At 43.6% G+C, this 26550-nt stretch overlaps 1 protein-coding gene across 1 annotated transcript in view; it reads right to left on the reverse strand.

Moving 5' to 3' along the window:
* Positions 1-21112, reverse strand: part of LOC121583615 (ciliary neurotrophic factor receptor subunit alpha) — a 110001-nt gene extending 88889 nt beyond the window's left edge. The window contains exons 1-2 of the mRNA XM_045215525.1: positions 20946-21112; positions 13682-13848 (exon numbers count right to left, since the gene is read on the reverse strand). Coding sequence (XP_045071460.1) covers positions 13682-13848; positions 20946-21112 — 334 coding nt within the window. The remainder of the gene's footprint in view (positions 1-13681; positions 13849-20945) is intronic.
* Positions 21113-26550: the final 5438 nt, after the last annotated feature.

The raw sequence follows: 26550 nt of genomic DNA on the forward strand, positions 1-26550 counted from the left end.
TCCAGTGTTAATACTAATTGTAATTATCTTGCACTATGGCCTATTTATTGCCTTACCTCCATAACTTGCTACATTTGCACACACTGTATATATATGTATTTCTGTTGTATTTTTGACTTTGTTTTGTTTTACCCCATATATAACTCTGTGTTGTTGTTTTTATCGGACTGCTTTGCTTTATCTTGGCCAGGTCGCAGTTGTAAATGAGAACTTGTTCTCAACTGGTTTACCTGGTTAAATAAAGGTGAAATAAAAAAAATAAAAAAAATAATTGATACACACAGGAAACTGTTGAGCGTGAAACCCCCAGCAGTGTTGCAGTTTTTGACACACTCAGACCGGTGCGCCTGGCACCTACTACCATACCACTTTCAAAAGTACTTAAATAATTTGTCTTGCCCATTCACCCTCTGAATGGCACACATACACAATCCATGTCTCAATCGTCTGAAGGCTTAAAAATCCTTCTTTAACCTGTCTCCTCCCGTTAAACTACACTGATTTAAATGGATTTAACAGGTGACATCAATAAGGGATCATAGCTTTCACCTGGATTCACCTGGTCAGTCTGTCATGGAAAGAGCAGGTGTTCCTAATGTTGGAAAGTCTCTGTCTTAATGTTGTTTATACTCCTTTGACTTATTCCACATGTTGTGTTGCCTGAATTTTAAATATATTTTTTTTCTCACCCATCCACACCCAATACCCCATAATGACAAAGTGAAAACATGTTTTAGAAAATGTTGCTAATTTATTGGAAAATAAATTCAGAAATATATAATTTACATTTTAGTCATTTAGCAGACACTCTTATCCAGAGCGACTTACAGTTAGTGAATACATATTTTTTTATACTGGCCCCCCGTGGGAATCGAACCCACAACCCTGGCATTGCAAACGCCATGCTCTATCAACTGAGCTACATCCCTGCCGGCCATTCCCTCCCTACCCTGGACGACTTGTGCGCCGCCCATGAGTCACCCGGTCCGCGGCCGGCTGCGACAGAGCCTGGATTCGAACCAGGATCTCTAGTGGCACAGTTAGCACTGCGATGCAGTGCCTTAGACCACTGTGCCACTCAGGAGTACATAATATTTACATAAGTATTCACACCCCTCAGTCATTACTTTGTAAAATCACCTTTGGCAGCGATTACAGCTTTGCACACCTGGATTGTACAATATTTGCACATTGTTTCTTTTTTAAATTCTTCAAGCACTGTCAAGTTGGTTGTTGATTATTGATAGACATCCATTTTCAGGTCTTGATCTTTAAGCCGATTTAAATCAAACTCTAACTAGGCCACTCAGGAACAGTCTATGTCGTCTTGGTAAGCAACTCCAGTGTAGATTTTACCTTGTGTTTCAGGTTATTGTCCTGCTGAAAGGTGAATTAATCTCCCAGTGTCTTGTGGAAAGCAGACTGAACCAGGTTTTCCTCTAGGATCTTTCCTCTGCTTAGCTAAATTCAGTAAATTTTTTATCCTGAAAAACTCCCCAGTCCTTAACGATTACAAGCATATTCATAACATGATGCAGCCACCACTATGCTTGAAAATATGCAGAGTGGTACTCATTAATGTGTTGTATTGGAACACTTTGTATTCAGTATCACTTTAGTGCCTTGTTGCAAACAGGATGCATGTTTTGGAATATTTGGGCTGATAGCTGAAACATTGAGATGATGGGCTGACAGCTGAAACATTGAGATGATGGGCTGACAGCTGAAACATTGAGATGATGGGCTGATATCTGAAACATTGAGATGATGGGCTGATATCTGAAACATTGAGATGATGGGCTGACAGCTGAAACATTGAGATGTTTTTAATTTTTTTAACCAGGTAAGCCAGTTGAGAACAAGTTCTCAATTACAACTGTGACCTGGCCAAGATAAAGCAAAGCAGTGCGATAAAAACAACAGAGTTACATATGGGGTAAACAAAACATAAAGTAAAAAATACAACAGAAAATATATATACAGTGTGTGCAAATGTAGCAAGTTATGGAGGTAAGGCAATAAATAGGCCATAGTGCAAGATAATTACAATAGTATTAACACTGGAATGATAGATGTGCAAGAGATGATGTGCAAATAGAGATACTGGGGTGCAAATGAGAAAAATAAATAACAATATGGGGATGAGGTAGTTGGGTGGGCTAATTTCAGATGGGCTGTGTACAGGTGCAGTGATCGGTAAGGTGCTCTGACAACTGATGCTTAAAGTTAGTGAGGGAGATAAGAGTCTCCAGCTTCAGAGATTTTTGCAATTCGTTCCAGTCATTGGCAGCAGAGAACTGGAAGGAATGGCGGCCAAAGGAGGTGTTGGCTTTGCGGATGACCAGTGAGATATACCTGCTGGAACGCATACTACGGGTGGGTGTTGTTATGGTGACCAATGAGCTAAGATAAGGCGGGGATTTGCCCAGCAATGATTTAGAGATGGCCTGGAGCCAGTGGGTTTGGCGACGAATATGTAGTGAGGACCAGCCAACAAGAGCGTACAGGTCACAGTGGTGGGTATTATATGGGGCTTTGGTGACAAAACGGATGGCACTGTGATAGACTACATCCAATTTGCTGAGTAGAGTGTTGGAGGCTATTTTGTAAATGACATCGCTGAAGTCAAGGATCGGTAGGATAGTCAGTTTTACGAGGGCATGTTTGGTAAAATGAGTGAAGGAGGCTTTGTTGCGAAATAGGAAGCCGATTCTAGATTTAACTTTGGATTGGAGATTCTTAATGTGAGTCTGGAAGGAGTTTACAGTCTAACCAGACACCTAGGTATTTGTAGTTGTCCACATACTCTAGGTCAGACCCGTCGAGAGTAGTGATTCTAGTCGGGTGGGTGGGTGCCAGCAGCGTTCGATTGAAGAGCATGCATTTAGTTTTACTAGTGTTTAAGAGCAGTTGGAGGCTACTGAAGGAGTGTTGTTGGCATTGAAGCTCGTTTGGAGGTTTGTTAACACAGTGTCCAATGAAGGGCCAGATGTATACAAAATGGTGTCGTCTGCGTAGAGGTGGATCTGAGAGTCACCAGCAGCAAGAGCGACATCATTGATATACACGGAGAAAAGAGTCGGCCCAAGAATTAAACGCTGTGGCACCCCCATAGAGACTGCCATAGGTCCAGACAACAGGCCCTCCGATTTGACACATTGAACTCTATCTGAGAAGTAGTTGGTGAACCAGGCGAGGCAGTCATTTGAGAAACCAAGGCTATTTAGACTGCCAATAAGAATGCGGTGGTTGAGAGAGTCGAAAGCCTTGGCCAGGTCGATGAAGACGGCTGCACAGTACTGTTTATTATCGATCGCGATTATTATATTGTTTAGGATCTTGAGCGTGGCTGAGGTGCACCCATGACCAGCTCGGAAACTCGATTGCATAGCGGAGAAGGTACGGTGGGATTCGAAATGGTCGGTGATCTGTTTGTTAAAAACTTTCGAAAGGCAGGGCAGGATTGATATAGGTCTGTAACAGTTTGGATCTAGAGTGTCATCCCCTTTGAAGAGGGGGATGACCGCGGCAGCTTTCCAATCTCTGGGGATCTCAGACATTACGAAAGAGAGGTTGAACAGGCTAGTAATAGGGGTTGCGACAATTTTGGCGGCTAGTTTTAGAAAGAAATGGTCCAGATTGTCTAGCCCAGATGATTTGTAGGGGTCCAGATTTTGCAGCTCTTTCAGAACATCAGCTGTCTGAATTTGTGTGAAGGAGAAGCGGAGGGGGGGGGCATGGGCAAGTTGCAGCGGAGGGTGCAGAGTTGGTGGCCGGGGTAGTGGTAGCCAGGTGGAAAGCATGGCCAGCCGTAGCAAAATGCTTGTTGAAATTCTCGATTATTGTAGATTTATCGGTGGTGATAGGGTTTCCTAGCCTCAGTGCAGTGGGCAGCTGGGAGGAGGTGCTCTTATTCTCCATGAACTTTACAGTGTCCCAAAACGTTTTGGAGTTAGTGCTACAGGATGCAAATTTCTGTTTGAAAAAGCTAGCCTTTGCTTTCCTAACGGCTTGTGTATATTGGTTCCTGACTTCCCTGAAAAGTTGCATATCGCGGGGGCTATTTGATCTAATGCAGTACGCCACTGGATGTTTTTGTGCTGGTCAAGGGCAGTCAAGTCTGAGGAGAACCAGGGGCTATATCTGTTCTTAGTTCTGTATTTTTTGAATGGGGCATGTTTATTTAAGATTGAGAGAAAATTACTTTTAAAGACCAACCAGGCATCATCTACTGACGGAATGAGATCTATATCCGGCCAGGTCAATTAGGAAGGCCTGCTCGCTAAAGTGTTTTAGGGAGCGTTTGACAGTGATGAGGGGTAGTCGTTTGACCGCGGACCCGTTTCGGACGCAGGCAATAAGGCAGTGATCGCTGAGATCCTGGTTGAAGACAGCGGAGGTGTATTTAGAGGGTAAGTTAGTCAGGATGATATCTATGAGGGTACCCATGTTTACGAATTTAGGGATGATGGGCTGACAGCTGAAACATTGAGATGATGGGTTGATATCTGAAACATTAAGACGATGGGCTGATAGCTGAAACATTAAGATGATGGGCTACTATCTGAAACATTTAGATGACAGCTGAAACATTGGCGCCGGAGGAGATGTGCTATTTTGTGTGTTTTTTAGCATTGTTTGTAACTTATTTTGTACACAATGTTTCTGCCACCGTCTCTTATGATGGAAAAGAGCTTCTGGATATCAGAACAGCGATTACTCACCTCGAACTGGACGAATAATTTTTCTTTAACGAGTCGGATGCGAAGGATTTACGAAGGATTTACTGCAGAAACCGGACCAGGCCCAAATCCCTATCATTCGCATGAAGAAAAGACGCAGGTCCGGGTGCCTTGTGTGAATTCGAGTGGGTAACCCGCCTCTACCATCCGTCCAACGTGCAATCATTGGAGAATAAACTGGATGAGCTCCGTTCAAGACTATCCTACCAATGGGACATTAAAAACAGCAATATCTTATGTTTCACCGAGTCGTGGCTGAACGACGACATGGGATAATATACAGTTGGCTGGGTTTCCATGCATCGGCAAGACAGAACAGCAACCTCCGATAAGACAAGGTCTGTCAACAACTGGTGCGCGAAATCTAATATTAAGTACTTACGCCTATAGCCATTTATATACCCCCATAAGGCTCTGGTCAAAGTAGTGCACTACACAGAGAATAGGGTACATTGATACATTGTCTTGCTGTTAATTAATAAGATAATTATACATTATCTCCACATTGTTTTCCAACAGGAATCTTGATGCAAACCAAAGCATGCATGAAATTGTTTTTATTTCTGCACATGGTGCATCATTGTCTCTCTAAATTAATTTGACTCACAACTCAACACGGCATCAACCCAGGCGCTGAACTCACAGCACAGGAGGAGAGGATCATACCCACCCAGTGTTTAATTCATCTGTATAAATCAAGAAAGGCAATGTTTTCTAAAGGTACTCTGAGAATCCACATACTGTAGAATCAGCATTTTCATTACTACTCTGTCCGTATGCAGCCATGTATTGAAACGCTTAGCTACCACCCTGTCTGTAGCCTAGGATGGAAACACTTTAGGAACCGCTGGAATTACCATCTGTGGCTTCTTCTCTAGAGCTCTGAGGCCCACTATAGGACTAGTCTGGTTTCGGTATTTGGTATTTTATTAGGAAAGCAGCAGCTACTCTTCCTGGGGTCCACACAAAAGCAAGATGTGCCGCTCTGTTCTGGGCCAGCTGTGTTCTGGGCCAGCTGTGTTCTGGGCCAGCTGTGTTCTGGGCCAGCTCTGTTCTGGGCCAGCTGCATCTCAACTACGTCTTTCCTTGCAGCACTCGGCCACACGACTGAATAATAATCAAGATAAGTCAAAACTAGAGCCTTCAGACTTGTTTTGTGTGGCGTCAAAAAAAGCATCTGTTTATTACAGACAGACCTCTCCTCATATTTACAACCATTGAATCTATATGTTTTGAACATGACAGTTTAAAATCTAAGGTAACACCAAGTAATTTAGTCTCCTCAACTTGTTCAACAGCCACATCATTGATTACCAGATTCAGCTGAGGTCTGGAACTTAAGGAATGATTTGTACCAAATACAATGATCTTAGTTTAAGAGATGTTCAGGACCAGTTTATTAATGGCCACCCATTCCAAAACAGACTGCAACTCTTTGTTAAGGGTTTCAGTGACTTCATTAGCTGTGGTTGCTGATGCGTATATGGTTGAATCATCAGCATACATGGACATACATGCTTTGTTTAAAGCCAGTGGCAGGTCATTGGTAAAAATAGAAAAGCGTAGAGGGCCTAGAGAGCTGCCCTGCGGTACACCACATGTTCAATTTTTTATTTTTATCTATTTTGATACGTCTGACATTAGAGAAGCTTCCATTAAAGAAAAGTTATATTAGATAGATAGCTCTGAATCCACGATATGGCAGAGGTTGAAAAGCCATAACACATACGTTTTTTCAACAACAGGTTATTGTCAATAATATCAAAGGCTACACTGAAATCTAACAGTACAGCTCCCACAATCTTCTTATTAACAATTTCTTTCAACCAATCATCAGACATTTGTGTCAGTGCAGTACATGTTGAGTGCCGTTCTCTATAAGCATACTGAAAGACTGTTGTTAATTTGTTTACAGAGAAATAGCATTGTATTTGGTCAAACAATATTTTTTCCAACATTTTGCTAAGAGCTGGCAGCAAGCTGATAGGTCTGCTGTTAGAACCAGTAAAGGCCGCTTTACCACTCTTGGGTAGCAGAATGACTTTGGCTTCCCTTCAGGCCTGAGGAGAAAGACTTTCCTCTACAGCGGCTTGCGAAAATATTGACCCTCTTCGCATTTTTCCTATTTTGTTGCCTTACATCCTGGAATTAAAATATTCCAAGACATTTAAATGTTTCCCCTTAAACCACTCGAGTATTGCTTTAGCACTGTGCTTAGGGGCATTGTCCTGCCCCCCTTGATGGAGCTCAGTGGAGGAATGTTTCTCTGAGGAAAGGAAACCACCTCGCTGCTTGCTGCTCCACACGGGGAAAGTATTCACACCCCTTGACTTTTTCCACATTTTGTTGTGTTACAGCTTGAATTTAAAATGGTTTAAACTGAGATTTTGTGTCACTGGCCTACAAACAATACATCATAATGTCAAAGTGGAATTACGTTTTTAGAAATGTTTACAAATTAATAAAAAATGAAAAGCTGAAATGTCTTGAGTTAATAAATATTCAACCCCTTTGTTATGGCAAGCCTAAATATGTTTAGGAGTAAAAATGTGCTTGACAAGTCACATAATAAGTTGCATGGACTCACTTTGTGTGCAATAATAGTGTTTAACATGATTTTTAAATGACTACCTCATATCTGCACCCCACACATACAATTATCTGTAAGGTCCCTCAGTCGAGCTGTGAGTTTCAAACACAGATTAAACCACAAAGACCAGGGAGGTTTTTCAATGACTCGCAAAAGAAGAGCACCTATTGGAAGACCAGTAACATTTTAAAGCTGGGATTTCACCATGAGGCCAGTGGTGACTTTAAAACAGTTACAGAGTTTAATGGCTGTGATAGGACAAAACTGAGGATGAAACAACAACATTGCAGTTACTCCACAATACTATTCTAAATGACAGTGAAAAAAACGAAGTCTGTACAGAATTCAAATATTCCAAAACATGCATCTTGTTTGTAATAAAGTAAAACTGTAAAAAGGTGACAAAGAAGCTAACTTTATGTCCTGGATACAAAGCGTTATGTTTGGCCCAAATCCAACACAACACATCACTGAGTACCACTCTTCATATTTTCAAGCATAGTCATGTTATGGGTATGCTTGTCATCTGTAAGGACTAGGGAATTTTTGGGGGATGAAAATAAATGGATTGGAGCACAGGCAACATCCTAGAGGGAAAACCTGGTTGTGTCTGCTTTCCAGAAGACACTGGAAGACACATTTCTCTTTTACAGTGGCTTGCGAATGTTTTCACCCCCTTGGCATTTTTCCTATTTTGTTGCCTTACAACCTGGAATTAAAATAGATTTTTGGGGGGTTTGTATCATTTGATTTACACAACATGCCTACCACTTTGAAGATGCAAAACATTTTTTATTGTGAAACAAACATGAAATAAGACAAAAAAAGTGAAAACTTGAGCGTGCATAACTATTCACCCCCCCAAAGTCAATACTTTGTAGAGCCACCTTTTGCAGCAATTACAGCTGCAAGTCTCTTGGGGTATGTCTCTATAAGCTTGGCACATCTATCAACTGGGATTTTTGCCCATTCTTCAAGGCAAAACTGCTCCAGCTCCTTCAACTTGGATGGGTTCCGCTGGTGTACAGCAATCTTTAAGTCATACCACAGATTCTCAATTGGATTGAGGTCTGCGCTTTTACTAGGCCATTCCAAGACATTTAAATGTTTCCCCTTAAACCACTTGAGTGTTGCTTTATTACTACTTGATGGAAGACTGAAACAGTTTTCCCTCAAGAATTTCTCTGTATTTAGCACCATCCATCATTCCTTCAATTCTGACAAGTTTCCCAGTCCCTCCGATGAAAAACATCCCCACAGCATGATGCTGCCACCACCATGCCTCACTGTGGGGATGGTGTTCTCGTGGTGATGAGAGGTGTTGGGTTTGCGCCAGACATAGCGTTTTCCTTGATGGCCAAAAAGCTCAATTTTTGTCTCATCTGACGAGTACCTTCTTCCATATGTTTGGGGAGTCTCCCACATGCCTTTTGGCGAACACCAAAAGTGTTTGCTTATTTTTTTCTTCAAGCAATGGCTTTTTTTCTGGCCACTCTTCCGTAAAGCCCAGCTCAGTGGAGTTTTTGGCTTAATGTGGTCCTATGGACAGGTACTCCAATCTCCGCTGTGGAGCTTTGCAGCTCCTTCAGGGTTATCTTTGGTCTCTTTGTTGCCTCTCTGATTAATGCCCTCCTAAATGCCCTCCTTGCCTGGTCTGTGAGTTTTGGTGGGCGGCCCTCTCTTGGCAGGTTTGTTGTGGTGCCATATTCTTTCAATTTTTAAATAATGGATTTAATGGTGCTCCGTGGGATGTTCAAAGTTAATACTTTTTCAATTTTTAATAACCCAACCCTGATCTGTACATCTCCACAACTTTGTCCCTGACCTGTTTGGAGAGCTCCTTGGTCTTCATGGTGCCGCTTGTTTGGTGTTGCCCCTTGCTTAGTGGTGTTGCAGACTCTGGGGCCTTTCAGAACAGGTGTATATATACTCAGATCATGTGACAGATCATGTGACACTTAGATTGCACACAGGTGGACTTTATTTAACTAATTATGTGACTTCTGAAGGTAATTGGTTGCACCAGATCTTATTTAGGGGCTTCATAGCAAAGGGGGTGAATACATATGCACGCACCACTTTTCCATTATGTATTTCGTATACATTTCTTTCACACATTATTTTTTTCATTTCACTTCACCAATTTGGACAATTTTGTATATGTCCGTTACATGAAATCCAAATAAAAATCAATTTAAATTACAGGTTGTAATGCAACAAAATAGGAAAAACGCCAAGGGGGATGAATCCTTTTGCAAGGCACTGTAGGCTCAGATTATAGATATGACAGATAGGAGTGGCTATAGAGTCAGCTACCATCCTCAGTAGCTTTCCATCTAAATTGTCAATGCCAGGAGGTTTGTCATTATTGATCGATAACAATAATTTTTCCACCTCTCCCAAACTAACTTTACAAAATTCTAACTTGCAATGCTTTTCTTTCATCATTTGTTTTTTTACGCATGAGTACTCACTGTTTGTTGTTGACATTTCATGCCTAAGTTTGACGACTTTGCCAATGAAGAAATCATTAAAATAATTGGCAACATCAAATGGTTTTGTGATGAATAAGACATCTGTTTCGATGAAAGATGGAGTTGAATTTGTCTTTCTGCCCATAATTTCATTTAAAGTACTCCAAAGTTTTATTTTTCCATAATTCCTTATATCATTGATCGTGGCTTCATAATACAGTTTCTTCTTCTTTTTGTTGAGTTTAGTTACATAATTTCTCTATTTGCAGTAAATCAGCCAGTCAGATGTGCAGCCAGACTTATTAGCCACTCCTTTTGCCCCGTCTCTTTCAACCAGACAGTTTTTCAATTCCTCATCAATCCATGGAGCCTTAACAGTTCTAACAGTCAGTTTCCTAACAGGGGCATGTTTATCAATAACTGGAGGAAGCAATTTCATGAATTCATCAAGTGCAGTGTCTGGATGCTCCTTATTAATCACACCAGACCAACAAATATTTTTTAACATCATCCACATAAGAGTCACAGCAAAATATTTTGTATGATCTCCCGAGTGGTGCAGCGGTCTAAGGCACTGCATCTCAGTGCTTGAGGCGTCACTACAGACCCCCTGGTTCGATTCCAGGCTGTATCACAACCGGCCGTGATTGGGAGTCCCAAAGGGCGGCGCATAATTGGCCCAGCGTCATCCGGGTTTGGCCGGTGTAGGCCGTCATTGTAAATAAGAATTTGTTCTTAACTGACTTGCCTAGTTAAATAAAAAATACACTATTTTAGGCCCAGCTTTTGGAACTTTGGCTTTCCTGGATATAGCCACTATATTGTGATCACTGCATCCAATGGGTACGGATACAGCTTTAGAACAAAGTTCTACAGGATTAGTAAAAATGTGATCAATACATGTGGATGATCTTGTTCCTGTAGTGTTTGTAAACACCCTGATAGGTTGATTAATAACCTGAACCAGATTACAGGCACTGGTTACAGTGAGAAGCTTCATCTTGAGCGTACAGCTTGATGAAAACAGTCAATATTCAGGTCCCTAAGAAAGTAGACCTCTCTGTTTACATCAAATACACTATCAAGCATTTCATACATATTATGTAGATATTGACTGTTCGCACCTGGTGGCCTATAGCAGCACCCCAAAATAAAATGCTTTAGATGTGCCAAGTGAACCTGCAACCACAACACTTCAATAACACTTGACATAAGATATTCTCTAAGCATTACAAGAATATGGCTCTGATACAGCAACTACTCCACCATAAGCATTCCTGTCTCTTCTATAGATGTTATGTCCTTGTATTGCTACTGCTGTATAATCAAATGAATTATCTAAGTGAGTCTCAGAAATGGCTAATATATGAATGTTATCTGATGTTAGCAAGTTATTGATTTCATGAACCTTATTTCTAAGGCTACATACAGTGGGGAGAACAAGTATTTGATACACTGCCGATTTTGCAGGTTTTCCTACTTAGAAAGCAGGTCTGTCATTTTTATCATAGGTACACTTCAACTGTGACAGACGGAATCTAAAACAAAAATCCAGAAAATCACATTGTATGATTTTTAAGTAAATAATTTGCAGTTTATTGCATGACATAAGTATTTGATCACCTGCCAACCAGTAAGAATTCCGGCTCTCACAGACATGTTCGTTTTTCTTTAAGAAGCCCTCCTGTTCTCCACTCATTCCCTGTATTAACTGCACCTGTTTGAACTCGTTACCTGTATAAAAGACCTGTCCACACACTCAATCAAACAGACTCCAACCTCTCCACAATGGCCAAGACCAGAGAGCTGTGTAAGGACATCAGGGATAAAATTGTAGACCTGCACATGGCTGGGATGGGCTACAGGACAATAGGCAAGCAGCTTGGTGAGAAGGCAACAATTGTTGGCGCAATTATTAGAAAATGGAAGAAGTTCAAGATGACGGTCAATCACCTTCGGTCTGGGGCTCCATGCAAGATCTCACCTTGTGGGGCATCAATGATCATGAGGAAGGTGAGGGATCAGCCCAGAACTACACGGCAGGACCTTGTCAATGACCTGAAGAGAGCTGGGACCACAGTCTCAAAGAAAACCATAAGTAACACACTACGCCGTCATGGATTAAAATCCTGCAGCGCACGCAAGGCCCCCTGCTCAAGCCAGTGCATGTCCAGGCCCGTCTGAAGTTTGCCAAAGACCATCTGGATGATCCAGAGGAGGAATGGGAGAAGGTTATGTTGTCTGATGAGACAAAAATAGAGCTTTTTGGTCTAAACTCCACTCGCTGTGTTTGGAGAAAGAAGAAGGATGAGTACAACCCCAAAAACACCATCCCAACCGTGAAGCATGGAGGTAGAAACATCATTCTTTGGGGATGCTTTTCTGCAAAGGGGACAGGACGACTGCACCGTATTGAGGGGAGGATGGATGGGGCCATGTATCGCGAGATCTTGGCCAACAACCTCCTTCCTCAGTAAGAGCATTGAAGATGGTCGTGGCTGGGTCTTCCAGCATGACAACGACCCGAAACACACAGCCAGGGCAACTAAGGAGTGGCTCCGTAAGAAGCATCTCAAGGTCCTGGAGTGGCCTAGCCAGTCTCCAGACCTGAACCCAATAGAAAATCTTTGGAGGGAGCTGAAAGTCCGTATTGCCCAGCGACAGCCCCGAAACCTGAAGGATATGGAGAAGGTGTATGGAGGAGTGGGCCAAAATCCCTGCTGCACTGTGTGCAAACCTGGTCAAGACCTACAGGAAACGTATAATCTCTGTAATTGCAAACAAAGTTTTCTGTACCAAATATTAAGTTCTGCTTTTCTGATGTATCAAATACATATGTCATGCAATAAAATGCAAATTAATTACTTAAAAATCATACAATGTGATTTTCTGGATTTTTGTTTTAGATTCCGTCTCTCACTGTTGATGTGTACCTATGATAAAAAATTACTACATGCTTTGTAAGTAGGAAAACCTGCAAAATCGGCAGTGTATCAAATACTTGTTCTCCCCACTGTATATTAATATGGGCTATTTTCAGTCCTTTCCTGGGTAGCTTATCAGAGATAGACATAATACTGAAAAGAGCAAACAAAGCAAGATAAATAAATATTCATTCAGCAGTCCATTAATCAGTTGGTGTGTGTGTGTGTGTGTGTGTGTGTGTGTGTGTGTCTCTGTGTGTGTCTCTGTGTGTGTGTCTCTGTGTGTGTGTGTGTGTGTGTGTGTGTGTCTCTGTGTGTGTCTCTGTGTGTGTGTGTGTGTGTGTGTGTGTGTGTGTGTCTCTGTGTGTGTCTGTGTGTGTGTGTGTGTGTGTGTGTGTGTGTGTGTGTGTGTGTGTGTGTGTGTGTGTGTGTGTGTGTGTGTGTGTGTGTGTGTGTGTGTGTGTGTGTGTAGGCTTGACTCTCTCATCCCTTCCAGGATGCTGGGCCTCATCCCAAACTGCACCCTATTCCCTGTGGGTCCTGGTCTAAAGTAGTGCACACTATAGGGAATAGGGTGCCATTTGAGGCACATCCATTGTGTCAATACAGAGAGGATTGTTGAAGGTTATATCCTTCAGTCTGTTTCAGCATTATTAACCTACGGAGTCTTGGCTTTGTTAATGACTCCTAATGACTGACAGATGTTGTCTGTCTTAACAAACTTCTGCTGTCTGTCCTAATGAGTTTTACCAAGTTATAATTAGTCTGCCTTCAAGTGCAGATTGCTGTTGTAGAGAGTTGGCTATATAATAAACAATGAATGCTGTGATGTGAAGGTTGATACAGCTTGATAGGACAGGTTGTCCTGAATGATATTTGGCTGGTGAGGTGGGCTAATATCAAGGTTGTATTGAGGTCAGCGCTAAAACAAAACAACAATGTTCTACGTACCTATGTTGAACTCTTCGAAGGTGATGGTGGTGGAGGCTTGTCCGAGGGCGTTGACGGCCGTGACGTTGACTCTGTAGGGGTAGCTACTGAACACCTCAGGGAACTTAACGTGACAGCGGTTCTTATGGACCGTATCCCTCGTTACTTCTAGGGATTCCTGGTTGTGTCTGAGAGGAGAGATGGAGAAATGGAGAGAGAACAACAGAGAGGGGGGAGGAGGACAGAGCGGCGGGGGAGGATGACAGAGAGGGGGGAAGATGACAGAGCGGCGGGGGAGGATGACAGAGAGGCGGGGGAGGATGACAGAGAGGCGGGAGGATGACAGAGAGGGGGAGGATGACAGAGAGGGGGGAGGATAACAGAGAGGGGGAAGGATGACAGAGAGGGGGTAGGATAACAGAGAGGGGCAAGGATGACAGAGAGGGGGGAGGATAACAGAGAGGGGGGACGAAACAGAGAGGGGGGAGGAGGACAGAGTGGCGGGGGAGGATGACAGAGAGGCGGGGGAGGAGGACAGAGCGGCGGGGGAGGATAACAGAGAGGGGGAAGGATGACAGAGAGGGGGAGGATAACAGAGAGGGGGGGACGAACAGAGAGGGGGAAGGGTGACAGAGAGGCGGGAGGATGACAGAGAGGCGGGAGGATGACAGAGGGGCGGGAGGATAACAGAGAGGGGGGAGGATAACAGAGAGGGGGGAGGGTGACAGAGAGGCGGGAGGATGACAGAGAGGGGGGAGGATGACAGAGAGGCGGGAGGATGACAGAGAGGCGGGAGGATGACAGAGAGGGGGAGGATGACAGAGAGGGGGGGAGGGTGACAGAGAGGCGGGAGGATGACAGAGAGGGGGAGGATGACAGAGAGGCGGGAGGGTGACAGAGAGGCGGGAGGATGACAGAGAGGCGGGAGGATAACAGAGAGGGGGGAGGATGACAGAGCGGCGGGGGAGGATGACAGAGAGGGGGGAGGATGACAGATAGGCGGGGGAGGATGAAAGAGAGGGGGAGGGGTGACAGAGAGGCGGGAAGATGACAGAGAGGGGGGAGGATGACAGAGAGGGAGGAGGAGGACAGAGAGGGGGAGGATGAGAGCAAGAGGGGAGGATAACAGAGCGGCGGGGGAGGATGACAGAGTGGTGGGAGGATGACAGAGAGGGGGGATGATGACAGAGAGGGGGAAAGGGTGAGAGAGAGGGGGGAGGATGACAGAAGTGGGGGAGGATGACAGAGAGGGGGGAGGATGACAGCGAGAGGGGAGGATGACAAAGTTAAAGAACAAATAATAGAGACATGGAGAGAAGAAAACTAATCCCACTTTTCTGTTTCTGATGATTTTCTAGACTGACACGTTACCATGAGCCAAGATCCCCCTAACAGCCTGTATCAGCTTCATCAGTGTGTTCTAGCTGACAGGATGGGAAGATGGTGCGCTGAGGCTTGCTGCTCTAGGCTGGTTAGTGGGCTGGTTGGCTGGAGGCAGCCTAGTACCCCTGGCTAGTCCCAGGGATATCATCTGTGCTGGGGACACTGTGACCATCTCCTCCCAATGTCATCCTACTCTCCTTCCTTCTCCTCTCTATCTCTTCCCATTGACTTCATTGATATAAGCTTTGAGGCCTCTGGCTAGAACACAATCTACATACTAACTTCCTTTTTTATTATGCTATAGGAGTTGAGGTCTTATTATGTTATAGGAGTTGAAGTCTTATTAAGTTATAGGAGTTAAATTCTTATTATGCTATAGGAGTTGAAGACTTATGTTACAGAAGCAGTTGAATTCTTAAAATGCTATAGGAGTTGTAGTCATATTATACTATAGTAGTTGTAGTCTTATTATGCAATAGGAGTTGTAGTAGTATTATGCTATATGAGTTGTAGTCTTATTATACTATAGGAGTTGTAGTCTTATTATGCTATATGAGTTGTAGTCTTATTATACTATAGGAGTTGTAGTCTTATTATGTTATAGGAGTTGTAGTCTTATTATACTGTAGGAGTTGTAGTCTTATTATGCTATAGGAGTTGAAGTCTTATTGTGCTATAGGAGTTGAAATAGTATTATGCTCAAAGAGTTGTAGTCATATTATGCTAAAATGTTTAAAATCTAATTATCCTATAGGAGTTGTAGTCGTAATATGCTATAGAGTAGTAGTCTTATGCTATACGTGTTGAAATCTTATTATGCTGTAGGAGTTGACTTCTTAATATGATCTAAGAGTTGTAGTATTATTATGCTATAGGAGTTGTAGTCTTATTATGATATAGGAGTTGAAGTCTTATGTTAGTGAATGAGTTGAAGTCTTAAAATGATATAGGAATTGTAGTCGTACTATGCTATAGGAGTTGTAATCATATTATACAATAGGAGTTGTAGTCGTATTACGCAATATGAGTTGTAGTTGTATTATGCTATATGAGTTGAAGTCTTATTATGCTATAGGAGTTGAAGTCTTATTATGCAATAGGAGTTGTAGTCGCATTATGCTATAGGAGTTGAGGTCTTATTATGTTATAAGAGTTGTAGTCATATTACACTATAGGAGTTGAAGTCTTATTATGCTATAGGAGTTGTAGTCATATTACACTATAGGAGTTGTAGTCGTATTATGCTATATGAGTTGTAGTCGCATTATGCTATAGGAGTTGAGGTCTTATTATGTTATAAGAGTTGTAGTGATATTACACTATAGGAGTTGTAGTCGTATTATGCTATATGAGTTGTAGTCTTATTATGCTATAGGAATTGAAGTCTTATTATCCAATATGAGTTGTAGTCTTATTATGCTATAGGAGTTGAGGTCTTATTATGTAATAGGAGTTGAAGTCTTATTAAGCTATAGGAGTTTAATTCTTATTATGCTATAGGAGTTGAAGTCTTATTATGCTATAGGAGTTGAATTCTTATTATGCTATAGTAGTTGTAGTCTAATTATGCTATAGGAATTGAGGTCTTATTATGTTATAGGAGTTGAAGTATTATAAAGCTATAGGAGTTTAATTATTTTTATGCCATAGTTGAAGTCTTATTATGCTATAGGAGTTGAAGTCTTATTATGCTATAGGAGTTGAAGTCTTATTATGATATAGGAGTTGAAGTCTTATTATGCTATAGGAGTTTAAATCTTATTATGCTATAGAAGTTGAAGTATTACTATGCTCAAAGAGTTTGTCACGGATACAGATGAGGCTGCCCCTCCTCCTTGCTCGGGCAGGCTTTGGCGTTCGTCGTCACCGGAGTACTAGCTGCCACCGATCGATGTTTCTGTGTCACACTAGTCCTGTCTTTATTATTCACACCTGTTACTCATTAGGCTTAATTGTTTCCCTATATTACCTCTGTTTTCCCTCCCGGGTTTGTGAGTGATTGTTCGTTGTTACATCATCTGTTGAGCTGTTGTTTTGCTCTTCCCTGCGTGGAGGGTTTGATATGGTTTACTTTGTGTTTAGTAAAGCCATACTTTTCTCAGTTCTGTGTCCTCCGCCTGATTCCGTTTCACCACTTCACCCAGACACTGACATAGATGTAGTTGTATTATGCTAAAATATTTGAAGTCTAATTATCCTATAGGAGTTGTAGTCATACTATAGGAGTTGTAGTCTTAAAATGCTATAGGAGTTGAATTCTTATTATGCTATAGTAGTTCTAGTCTAATTATGCTATAGGAATTGAGGTCTTATTATGTTATAGGAGTTGAAGTATTATTAAGCTATAGGAGCTTAATTATTTTTATGCTATAGGAGTTGAAGTCTTATTATGCTATAGGAGTTGAAGTCTTATTATGCTATAGGAGTTGAAGTCTTATTATGCTATAGGAGTTTAAATCTTATTATGCTATAGAAGTTGAAGTATTACTATGCTCAAAGAGTTTGTCACGGATACAGATGAGGCTGCCCCTCCTCCTTGCTCGGGCAGGCTTCGGCGTTCGTCGTCACCGGAGTACTAGCTGCCACCGATCAATGTTTCTGTGTCACACTAGTCCTGTCTTTATTATTCACACCTGTTACTCATTAGGCTTAATTGTTTCCCTATATTACCTCTGTTTTCCCTCCCGGGTTTGTGAGTGATTGTTCGTTGTTACATCTCTGTTGAGCTGTTGTTTTGCTCTTCCCTGCGTGGAGGGTTTGATATGGTTTACTTTGTGTTTAGTAAAGCCATACTTTTCTCAGTTCTGTGTCCTGCGCCTGATTCTGTTTCACCACTTCACCCAGACACTGACAGAGATGTAGTTGTATTATGCTAAAATGTTTGAAGTCTAATTATCCTATAGGAGTTGTAGTCATACTATAGGAGTAGTAGTCATATTATGTTATAGGAGGTGTAGTTGTATTATGCTATACGAGTTGAAGTCTAATTATGTTATAGGAGTAGTAGTCGTATTATGCTATATGAGTTTTTTTATTATTTTTATTTAACCTTTATTTAACCAGGAAGGGCTCATTGAGATTTAAAATCTATTTTTCAAGAGCGTCCTGGCCAAGATAGGCAGCACCAAGTCATTACAAAAAATTACAGACAGACAACATGAAAAACTACAAGTAATCTAGTAAAAACCATTCATGAATTCACAAGAGTATAACAATATCAAAAACAGCAAATTAAAGACATTGACAGGTCAGGGAATCAGCCTCAAAATCCTTCATCAGAGATTTAAAAACACCAATCGGGACAAGTTCTTCAAGTTTAAAATTATTTTGTAAGGTGTTCCAAGACGATGGCGCAGAGTACATAAAAGACCTTTTACCAAATTCAGTTTGGACATTTGGAACAGTTAGCAGGATAAAGTCCAGTGAACGAAGAGAGTACCCACCACATTTCTGAACAATAAAAATGCCCAAATAAAAAGGTAGTAAACCCAAAATGGCTTTGTAAATAAAAGTATACCAGTGACTGAGCCTACGAGTGACTAGAGAAGGCCAGCCAACCCTGGTATACAAAGTACAGTGGTGCGTAAGGGTTTTGCAGTTTAAAATAAATTGTAGTGGTATAATGCTATAGGAGTTGAAGTCTTATTATGCTATAGGAGTTGAAGTCTTATTATGCTATAGGAGTTGAAGTATTATTATACTCAAAGAGTTGTAAACGTATTATGCTAAAATATTTAAAGTATAATTATCCTATAGGAGTTGTAGTCATATTATGCTATAGGAGTTGATGTAGTATTATGTTATAGGAGTAGTTGTAGTAGTATTATGCTATATGAGTTGTAGTCATATTATACTAAAGGAGTTGTAGTCTTATTATGATATAGGAGTTGTAGTCTTATTATGAAATAGGAGTTGTAGTCGTATTGTGCTATATGAGTTAAAGTCTTATTATAGTATAGGAGTTGTAGTTGTATTATGCTATAGGAGTTGAGGTCTTATTTTGTTATAGGAGTTGATGTCTTATTACGCTCCAAGAGTTGTAGTCTTATTATACTATAGGAGTAGTAGTCTTATTATGCTGTAGGAGTTGTAGTCATATTATGCTATAGGAGTTGAAATCATATTATAGTCTGAGAGTTGAAGTCTTATTATGCTATAGTAGGTGTAGTCATATTATACTATAGGAATTGTGGTCTTATCATGCTATAGGAATTGAAGTCTTATTATGCTATATGAATTGTAGTCTTATTATGCTATAGGAGTTGAAGTCTTATTATGCTATAGGAGTTGAAGTCTTATTATGATATAGGAGTTGTAGTCATATTATGCTATAGGAGTTGTAGTCTTATTATGCTATAGGAGTTGAAGTATTATTATGCTATAACATTTGAAGTCGTATTATGCTATAGGAGTTGTAGTGATAGTATGGTATAGTAGTATTATTCTTATTATGTTATAGGAGTTGTAGTCGTATTATGCTATAGGATTTGTAGTCTTATTATGCTATAGGAGTTGAAGTCTTATTATGCTATAGGAGTTGAAGTCTTATTATGATATAGGAGTTGAAGTCTTATTATGTTATAAGAGTTGACATCTTGTTATGGTTTAGGAGTTGAAGGCTTATTATGCTATAGGAGTTGTAATCTTATTATGCTATAGGCGTTGTAGTGTTATTATGTTAGAGAAGGAGTTGTAGTCTCATTATGTTAGGGAATGAGTTATAGTCTTATTATGATAGAGAAGGAATTGTAGTCTTATTATGTTAAGAAGGAATTGAAGTCTTACCGCTGAGCTTGATGGAGCTAAATGATAAATTCCCTCACACTGTGACCTTTTCTAAAGTAAAACCCAGCCATGGTGATTTTGGTGTTGTAAGTATCTAAGGGCCAGTGAACCAGGGTGCTATCAGGCTTTCTGAGATCTCTATAGGAGACAGATGCTGCATCCCAAATGGCATATAGTGGGTGGTAGTGGGGGTTAATGAGGGTCAGAGAGTGGGTTGTGGTGTGGGTTGACCCTTACGTGTGTGGTAGTGGGGGTTAATGAGGGTCAGAGAGTGGGTTGTGGTGTGGGTTGACCCTTATAGTGGGTGGTAGTGGGGGTTAATGAGGGTCAGAGAGTGGGTTGTGGTGTGGGTTGACCCTTATAGTGGGTGGTAGTGGGGGTTAATGAGGGTCAGAGAGTGGGTTGTGGTGTGGGTTGACCCTTATAGTGGGTGTAAGTGGGGTTTAATGGAGGTCCATGGAGAGCTATCCTTTCAGATAACAACAGCGTTCAGAGGAGCTAGTGGTTCTGTAAATTATTATTCTAATGTGACATATTGTCTGTACAACATTAATGAGGTTGCTAAGAGAGCGCCTGCTGAGAGAGAGCGAGTCAGTAAGTTTTCTGAGGCACGGTAAAGTGTCCTCATTGCCCCAAACTACGACATAACTCACTCTAGAAGACTCTTCAGTCTCCATGATGGACAGACCTCTCCATATATCGTCTTTCTCTCTCTCTCTTTCTCTGACTTCCAATTCCCACCTGACACAGAGACTAATTAATAAAAGGTTCAGGTGCTTACAGACCATCTCTCTCTTTCTCTATCTCCCTCACCTCTCTCTTTCTCTATCTCCCTCACCTCTCGCTTTCTCTATCTCCCTCACCTCTCTCTTTCTCTATCTCCCTCATCTCTCCCTTTCTCTATCTCCCTCATCTCTCTCTTTCTCCCTCAATACCGTTCCCTTAGAGATGACCCACCTGACACAGAGAGACAGACATAGAGACAGAGCGACAGAGACACAGATCGACACAGAGAGACAGAGAGACGCAGAGAAAGAGCGACAGACACAGATAGACACAGAGAGACAGATAGACACAGAGAGACAGAGAGACACAGAGACAAGGTTTTGCTTCTTACTGGACGTTGACGTGGAAGTCTGTGGGTATGGAGGTGGGGTGCTGCAGGTGCCAGCTACAGTAGAAGCCTTTAGGGTAGGTGTTGGAGCGACACATCACCGTGGGTTCCCTAGGGGAGGCTGGAGAGACAGGCACAAGACAAAACGGGATGGTGAGGATCTCGTACATTTTTTATCAGGTGAGGAAACACAGTGAGAAAAGGGAGACATAGGGAGAGCCAAAACAGAGAGGAGAGGAGAGACAGGATGAAAGAGAGCAGGAGAGAAGAGGAGAGGAGAGGAGAGACAGGATGAAAGAGAGCAGGAGAGAAGAGAGAAGAGGAGAGATGGGGTGAAAGAGAAGAGGAGAGGAGAGATGGGGTGACATTCTTTATCAGGGTAGAAAAGAGAATGGGAAGATAGGAAGGAAGAGAACAGCAGAGGACAGAAGGGTTGGAGAGATCAAGCAAGAAGAGAGGAGAGACGAGGTGAAAGAGAAGAGGAGAGAGGGGAGAGGGGAGAGAGGAGAGAAGAGGTACTGTGCCTATTAAAGGTATTTATCTCCCTTGGCGTTTTTCCTATTTTTTGCATTACATCCTGTAATTTATGTGGATTTTCATTTGGATGTCATGTAATGGACATACACAAAATAGTCCAAATTGAAAAAAATAAAAATAATTCAGTGTTAAAAAAAAATCAAAAAAATCAATAACGGAAAAGTGGTGCGTGCACATATATTCACCTCCTTTGCTATGAAGCCCCTAAATACGATCTGGTGCAACCAATTACCTTCAGAAGAAACATTATTAGTTAAATAAAGTCCACCTTTGTGCAATCTAAGTGTCACATGATCTGTCACATGATCTCAGTATATATACAGCTGTTCCGAAAGGCCCCAGAGTCTGCAACACCACTAAGCAAGGGGAACCACCAAGCAAGCGGCACCATGAGGACCAAGGAGCTCTCCAAACAGGTCAGGGACAAAGTTGTGGAGAAGTACAGATCAGGGTTGGGTTATAAAAAAATATCAGAAACTTTGAACATCCCACGGAGCACCATTAAATCCATTATTAAAAAATGGAAAGAACATGGCACCACAACAAACCTGCCAAGAGAGGGCCGCCCACCAAAACTCACGGACCAGGCAAGGAGGGCATTAATCAGAGAGGCAACAAAGACACCAAAGATAACCCTGAAGGAGCTGCAAAGCTCCACAGCGGAGATTGGAGTATCTGTCCATAAGACCACTTTAAGCCGTACACTCCACAGAGCTGGGCTTTACGGAAGAGTGGCCAGGAAAAAGCCATTACTTAAAGAATAAAATAAGCAAACACGTTTGGTGTTTGCCAAAAGGATTGTGGGAGACTCCCCTTCCAGCAGGACCATGACCCTGAGCATACTGCTAAAGCAACACTCGAGTGGTTTAAGGGGAAATGTCTTGGAATGGCCTAGTAAAAGCCCAGACCTCAATCCAATTGAGAATCTGTGGTATGACTTAAAGATTGCTGTACACCAGCGAAACCCATCCAACTTGAAGGAGCTGGAGCAGTTTTGCCTTGAAGAATGGGCAAAAATCCCAGTGGCTAGATGTGCCAGGCTTATAGAGACATACCCCAAGAGACTTGCAGCTGTAATTGCTGCAAAAGGTGGCTCTACAAAGTATTGAATTTGTAGGGGTGAATAGTTGTGCACGCTCAAGTTTTCTGTCTTATTTCTTGTTTGTTTCACGATAAAATATTCAAAGTGGTAGGCATGTTGTGTAAATCAGATGATACAACCCCCCCCAAAAATCAATTTTAATTCCAGGTTGTAAGGCAACAAAATAGGAAAAATGGGGGGTGAATACTTTCGCAAGCCACTGTAAAAGAGAAATGTGTCTTCTAGTGTCTGTTGCAGACAGAACTGGGTTTTCCCTCTAGGATGTGTCTCTGTCTCTGCTTAGCTCCATTCCGTTTATTTTTATTCCAAACTCACTGCTCGACTGAGGGACCTTACAGATAATTGTATGTGTGGGGTACAGATATGAGTTAGTCATTTAAAAAATCATGTTAAACACTATTATTGCACACAAAGTGAGTCCATGCAACTTATTATGTGACTTGTCAAGCACATTTTTACTCCTAAACGTATTTAGGCTTGCCATAACAAAGGGGTTGAATACTTATTGACTCAAGACATTTCCGTTTTTAATTTTGTAATAATTTGTGAACATTTCTAAAAACATGATTCCACTTTGACATTATGAGGTATTGTTTGTAGGACAGTGACACAAAATCTCAGTTTAAACCATTTTAAATTCAAGCTGTAACACAACAAAATGTGGAAAAGTCAAGGGGTGTGATTACTTTCCCCGTGTGGAGCAGCAAGCAGCGAGGTGGTTTCCTCTCCACAGAGAAACATTCCTCCACTGAGCTCCATCAAAGGGGGCCTTTCTACTACTCTGACCCCCAGTCCCCTTCCTACTACTCTGACCCCCAGTCCCCTTCCTACTACTCTGACCCCCAGTCCCCTTCCTAATACTCTGACCCCAGTCCCCTTCCTAATGCTCTGACCCCAGTCCCCTTCCTAATACTCTGACCCCCAGTCCCCTTCCTACTACTCTGACCCCCAGTCCCCTTCCTAATACTCTGACCCCAGTCCCCTTCCTACTACTCTGACCCCCAGTCCCCTTCCTACTACTCTGACCCCCAGTCCCCTTCCTAATACTCTGACCCCCAGTCCCCTTCCTAATACTCTGACCCCCAGTCCCCTTCCTACTACTCTGACCCCCAGTCCCCTTCCTACTACTCTGACCCCCAGTCCCTTCCTACTACTCTGACCCCCCAGTCCCCTTCCTAATACTCTGACCCCCAGTCCCTTCCTAATGCTCTGACCCCCAGTCCCCTTCCTAATACTCTGACCCCCAGTCCCCTTCCTACTACTCTGACCCCAGTCCCCTTCCTAATACTCTGACCCCAGTCCCCTTCCTACTACTCTGACCCCCAGTCCCTTCCTAATACTCTGACCCCCAGTCCCCTTCCTAATACTCTGACCCCAGTCCCCTTCCTACTACTCTGACCCCCAGTCCCCTTCCTACTACTCTGACCCCCAGTCCCCTTCCTAATGCTCTGACCCCCAGTCCCCTTCCTAATGCTCTGACCCCCAGTCCCCTTCCTACTACTCTGACCCCAGTCCCCTTCCTAATGCTCTGACCCCCAGTCCCCTTCCTAATGCTCTGACCCCAGTCCCCTTCCTACTACTCTGACCCCCAGTCCCCTTCCTACTACTCTGACCCCCAGTCCCCTTCCTAATACTCTGACCCCCAGTCCCCTTCCTAGTACTCTGACCCCCAGTCCCCTTCCTAATGCTCTGACCCCTGCCCTCTTCCTAATACTCTGACCCCCAGTCCCCTTCCTAATACTCTGACCCCCAGTCCCCTTCCTAATACTCTGACCCCCAGTCCCCTTCCTAATACTCTGACCCCCAGTCCCCTTCCTAATGCTCTGACCCCCAGTCCCCTTCCTAATGCTCTGACCCCCAGTCCCCTTCCTACTGCTCTGACCCCCAGTCCCCTTCCTACTACTGACCCCCAGTCCCCTTCCTACTACTCTGACCCCCAGTCCCCTTCCTAATACTCTTATCCCCAGTCCCCTTCCTACTACTCTGACCCCCAGTCCCCTTCCTACTACTCTGACCCCCAGTCCTCTTCCTAATGCTCTGACCCCCAGTCCCCTTCCTACTACTCTGACCCCCAGTCCCCTTCCTACTACTCTGACCCCCAGTCCCCTTCCTACTACTCTTATCCCCAGTCCCCTTCCTACTACTCTGACCCCAGTCCCCTTCCTACTACTCGACCCCAGTCCCTTCCTAATACTCTGACCCCAGTCCCCTTCCTAATACTCTGACCCCAGTCCCCTTCCTAATACTCTGACCCCAGTCCCCTTCCTACTACTCTGACCCCCAGCCCCCTTCCTAATGCTCTGACCCCCAGTCCCCTTCCTACTACTCTGACCCCCAGTCCCCTTCCTACTACTCTGACCCCCAGTCCTCTTCCTAATACTCTGACCCCCAGTCCCCTTCCTACTACTCTGACCCCCAGTCCCCTTCCTAATACTCTGACCCCAGTCCCCTTCCTACTACTATGACCCCCAGTCCCCTTCCTACTACTCTGACCCCCAGTCCCCTTCCTACTGCTCTGACCCCAGTCCCCTTCCTACTACTCTGACCCCCAGTCCCCTTCCTACTACTATGACCCCCAGTCCCCTTCCTAATACTCTGACCCCCAGTCCCCTTCCTACTACTATGACCCCCAGTCCCCTTCCTACTACTCTGACCCCCAGTCCCCTTCCTACTGCTCTGACCCCCAGTCCCCTTCCTACTACTCTGACCCCCAGTCCCCTTCCTACTACTATGACCCCCAGTCCCCTTCCTAATACTCTGACCCCCAGTCCCCTTCCTACTACTCTGACCCCCAGTCCCCTTCCTAATACTCTGACCCCCAGTCCCCTTCCTACTACTCTGACCCCAGTCCCCTTCCTACTACTATGACCCCAGTCCCCTTCCTAATACTCTGACCCCCAGTCCCCTTCCTACTACTCTGACCCCCAGTCCCCTTCCTAATACTCTGACCCCAGTCCCCTTCCTAATACTCTGACCCCAGTCCCCTTCCTACTACTCTGACCCCCAGTCCCCTTCCTACTACTATGACCCCCAGTCCCCTTCCTAATACTCTGACCCCCCTAGTCCCCTTCCTACTACTCTGACCCCCAGTCCCCTTCCTAATACTCTGACCCCAGTCCCCTTCCTAGTACTCTGACCCCAGTCCCCTTCCTAGTACTCTGACCCCCAGTCCCCTTCCTAATGCTCTGACCCCTGCCATCTTCCTAATACTCTGACCCCCAGTCCATTTCCTAGTACTCTGACCCCCAGTCCCCTTCCTAATGTTCTGACCCCTGCCCTCTTCCTAATACTCTGACCCCCAGTCCCCTTCCTAATACTCTGACCCCCAGTCCCCTTCCTAATACTCTGACCCCCAGTCCCCTTCCTAATACTCTGACCCCAGTCCCCTTCCTACTACTCTTATCCCCAGTCCCCTTCCTACTACTCTGACCCCCAGTCCCTTCCTACTACTCTGACCCCCAGTCCCCTTCCTAATACTCTGACCCCCCAGTCCCCTTCCTACTACTCTGACCCCAGTCCCTTCCTACTACTCTGACCCCCAGTCCCCTTCCTACTACTCTGACCCCCAGTCCCCTTCCTACTACTCTGACCCCCAGTCCCCTTCCTACTACTCTGACCCCCAGTCCCCTTCCTAATACTCTGACCCCCAGTCCCCTTCCTAATACTCTGACCCCAGTCCCCTTCCTACTACTCGACCCCAGTCCCCTTCCTAATACTCTGACCCCCAGTCCCCTTCCTAGTACTCTGACCCCCAGTCCCCTTCCTACTACTCTGACCCCCAGTCCCCTTCCTAGTACTCTGACCCCCAGTCCCCTTCCTAATACTCTGACCCCCAGTCCCCTTCCTACTACTCTGACCCCCAGTCCCCTTCCTAATGCTCTGACCCCTGCCCTCTTCCTAATGCTCTGACCCCCAGTCCCCTTCCTAATGCTCTGACCCCCAGTCCCCTTCCTAATACTCTGACCCCCA

This window comes from Coregonus clupeaformis, unplaced genomic scaffold, assembly GCF_020615455.1.
Source record: "Coregonus clupeaformis isolate EN_2021a unplaced genomic scaffold, ASM2061545v1 scaf0466, whole genome shotgun sequence".
NCBI lineage: Eukaryota > Metazoa > Chordata > Actinopteri > Salmoniformes > Salmonidae > Coregonus > Coregonus clupeaformis.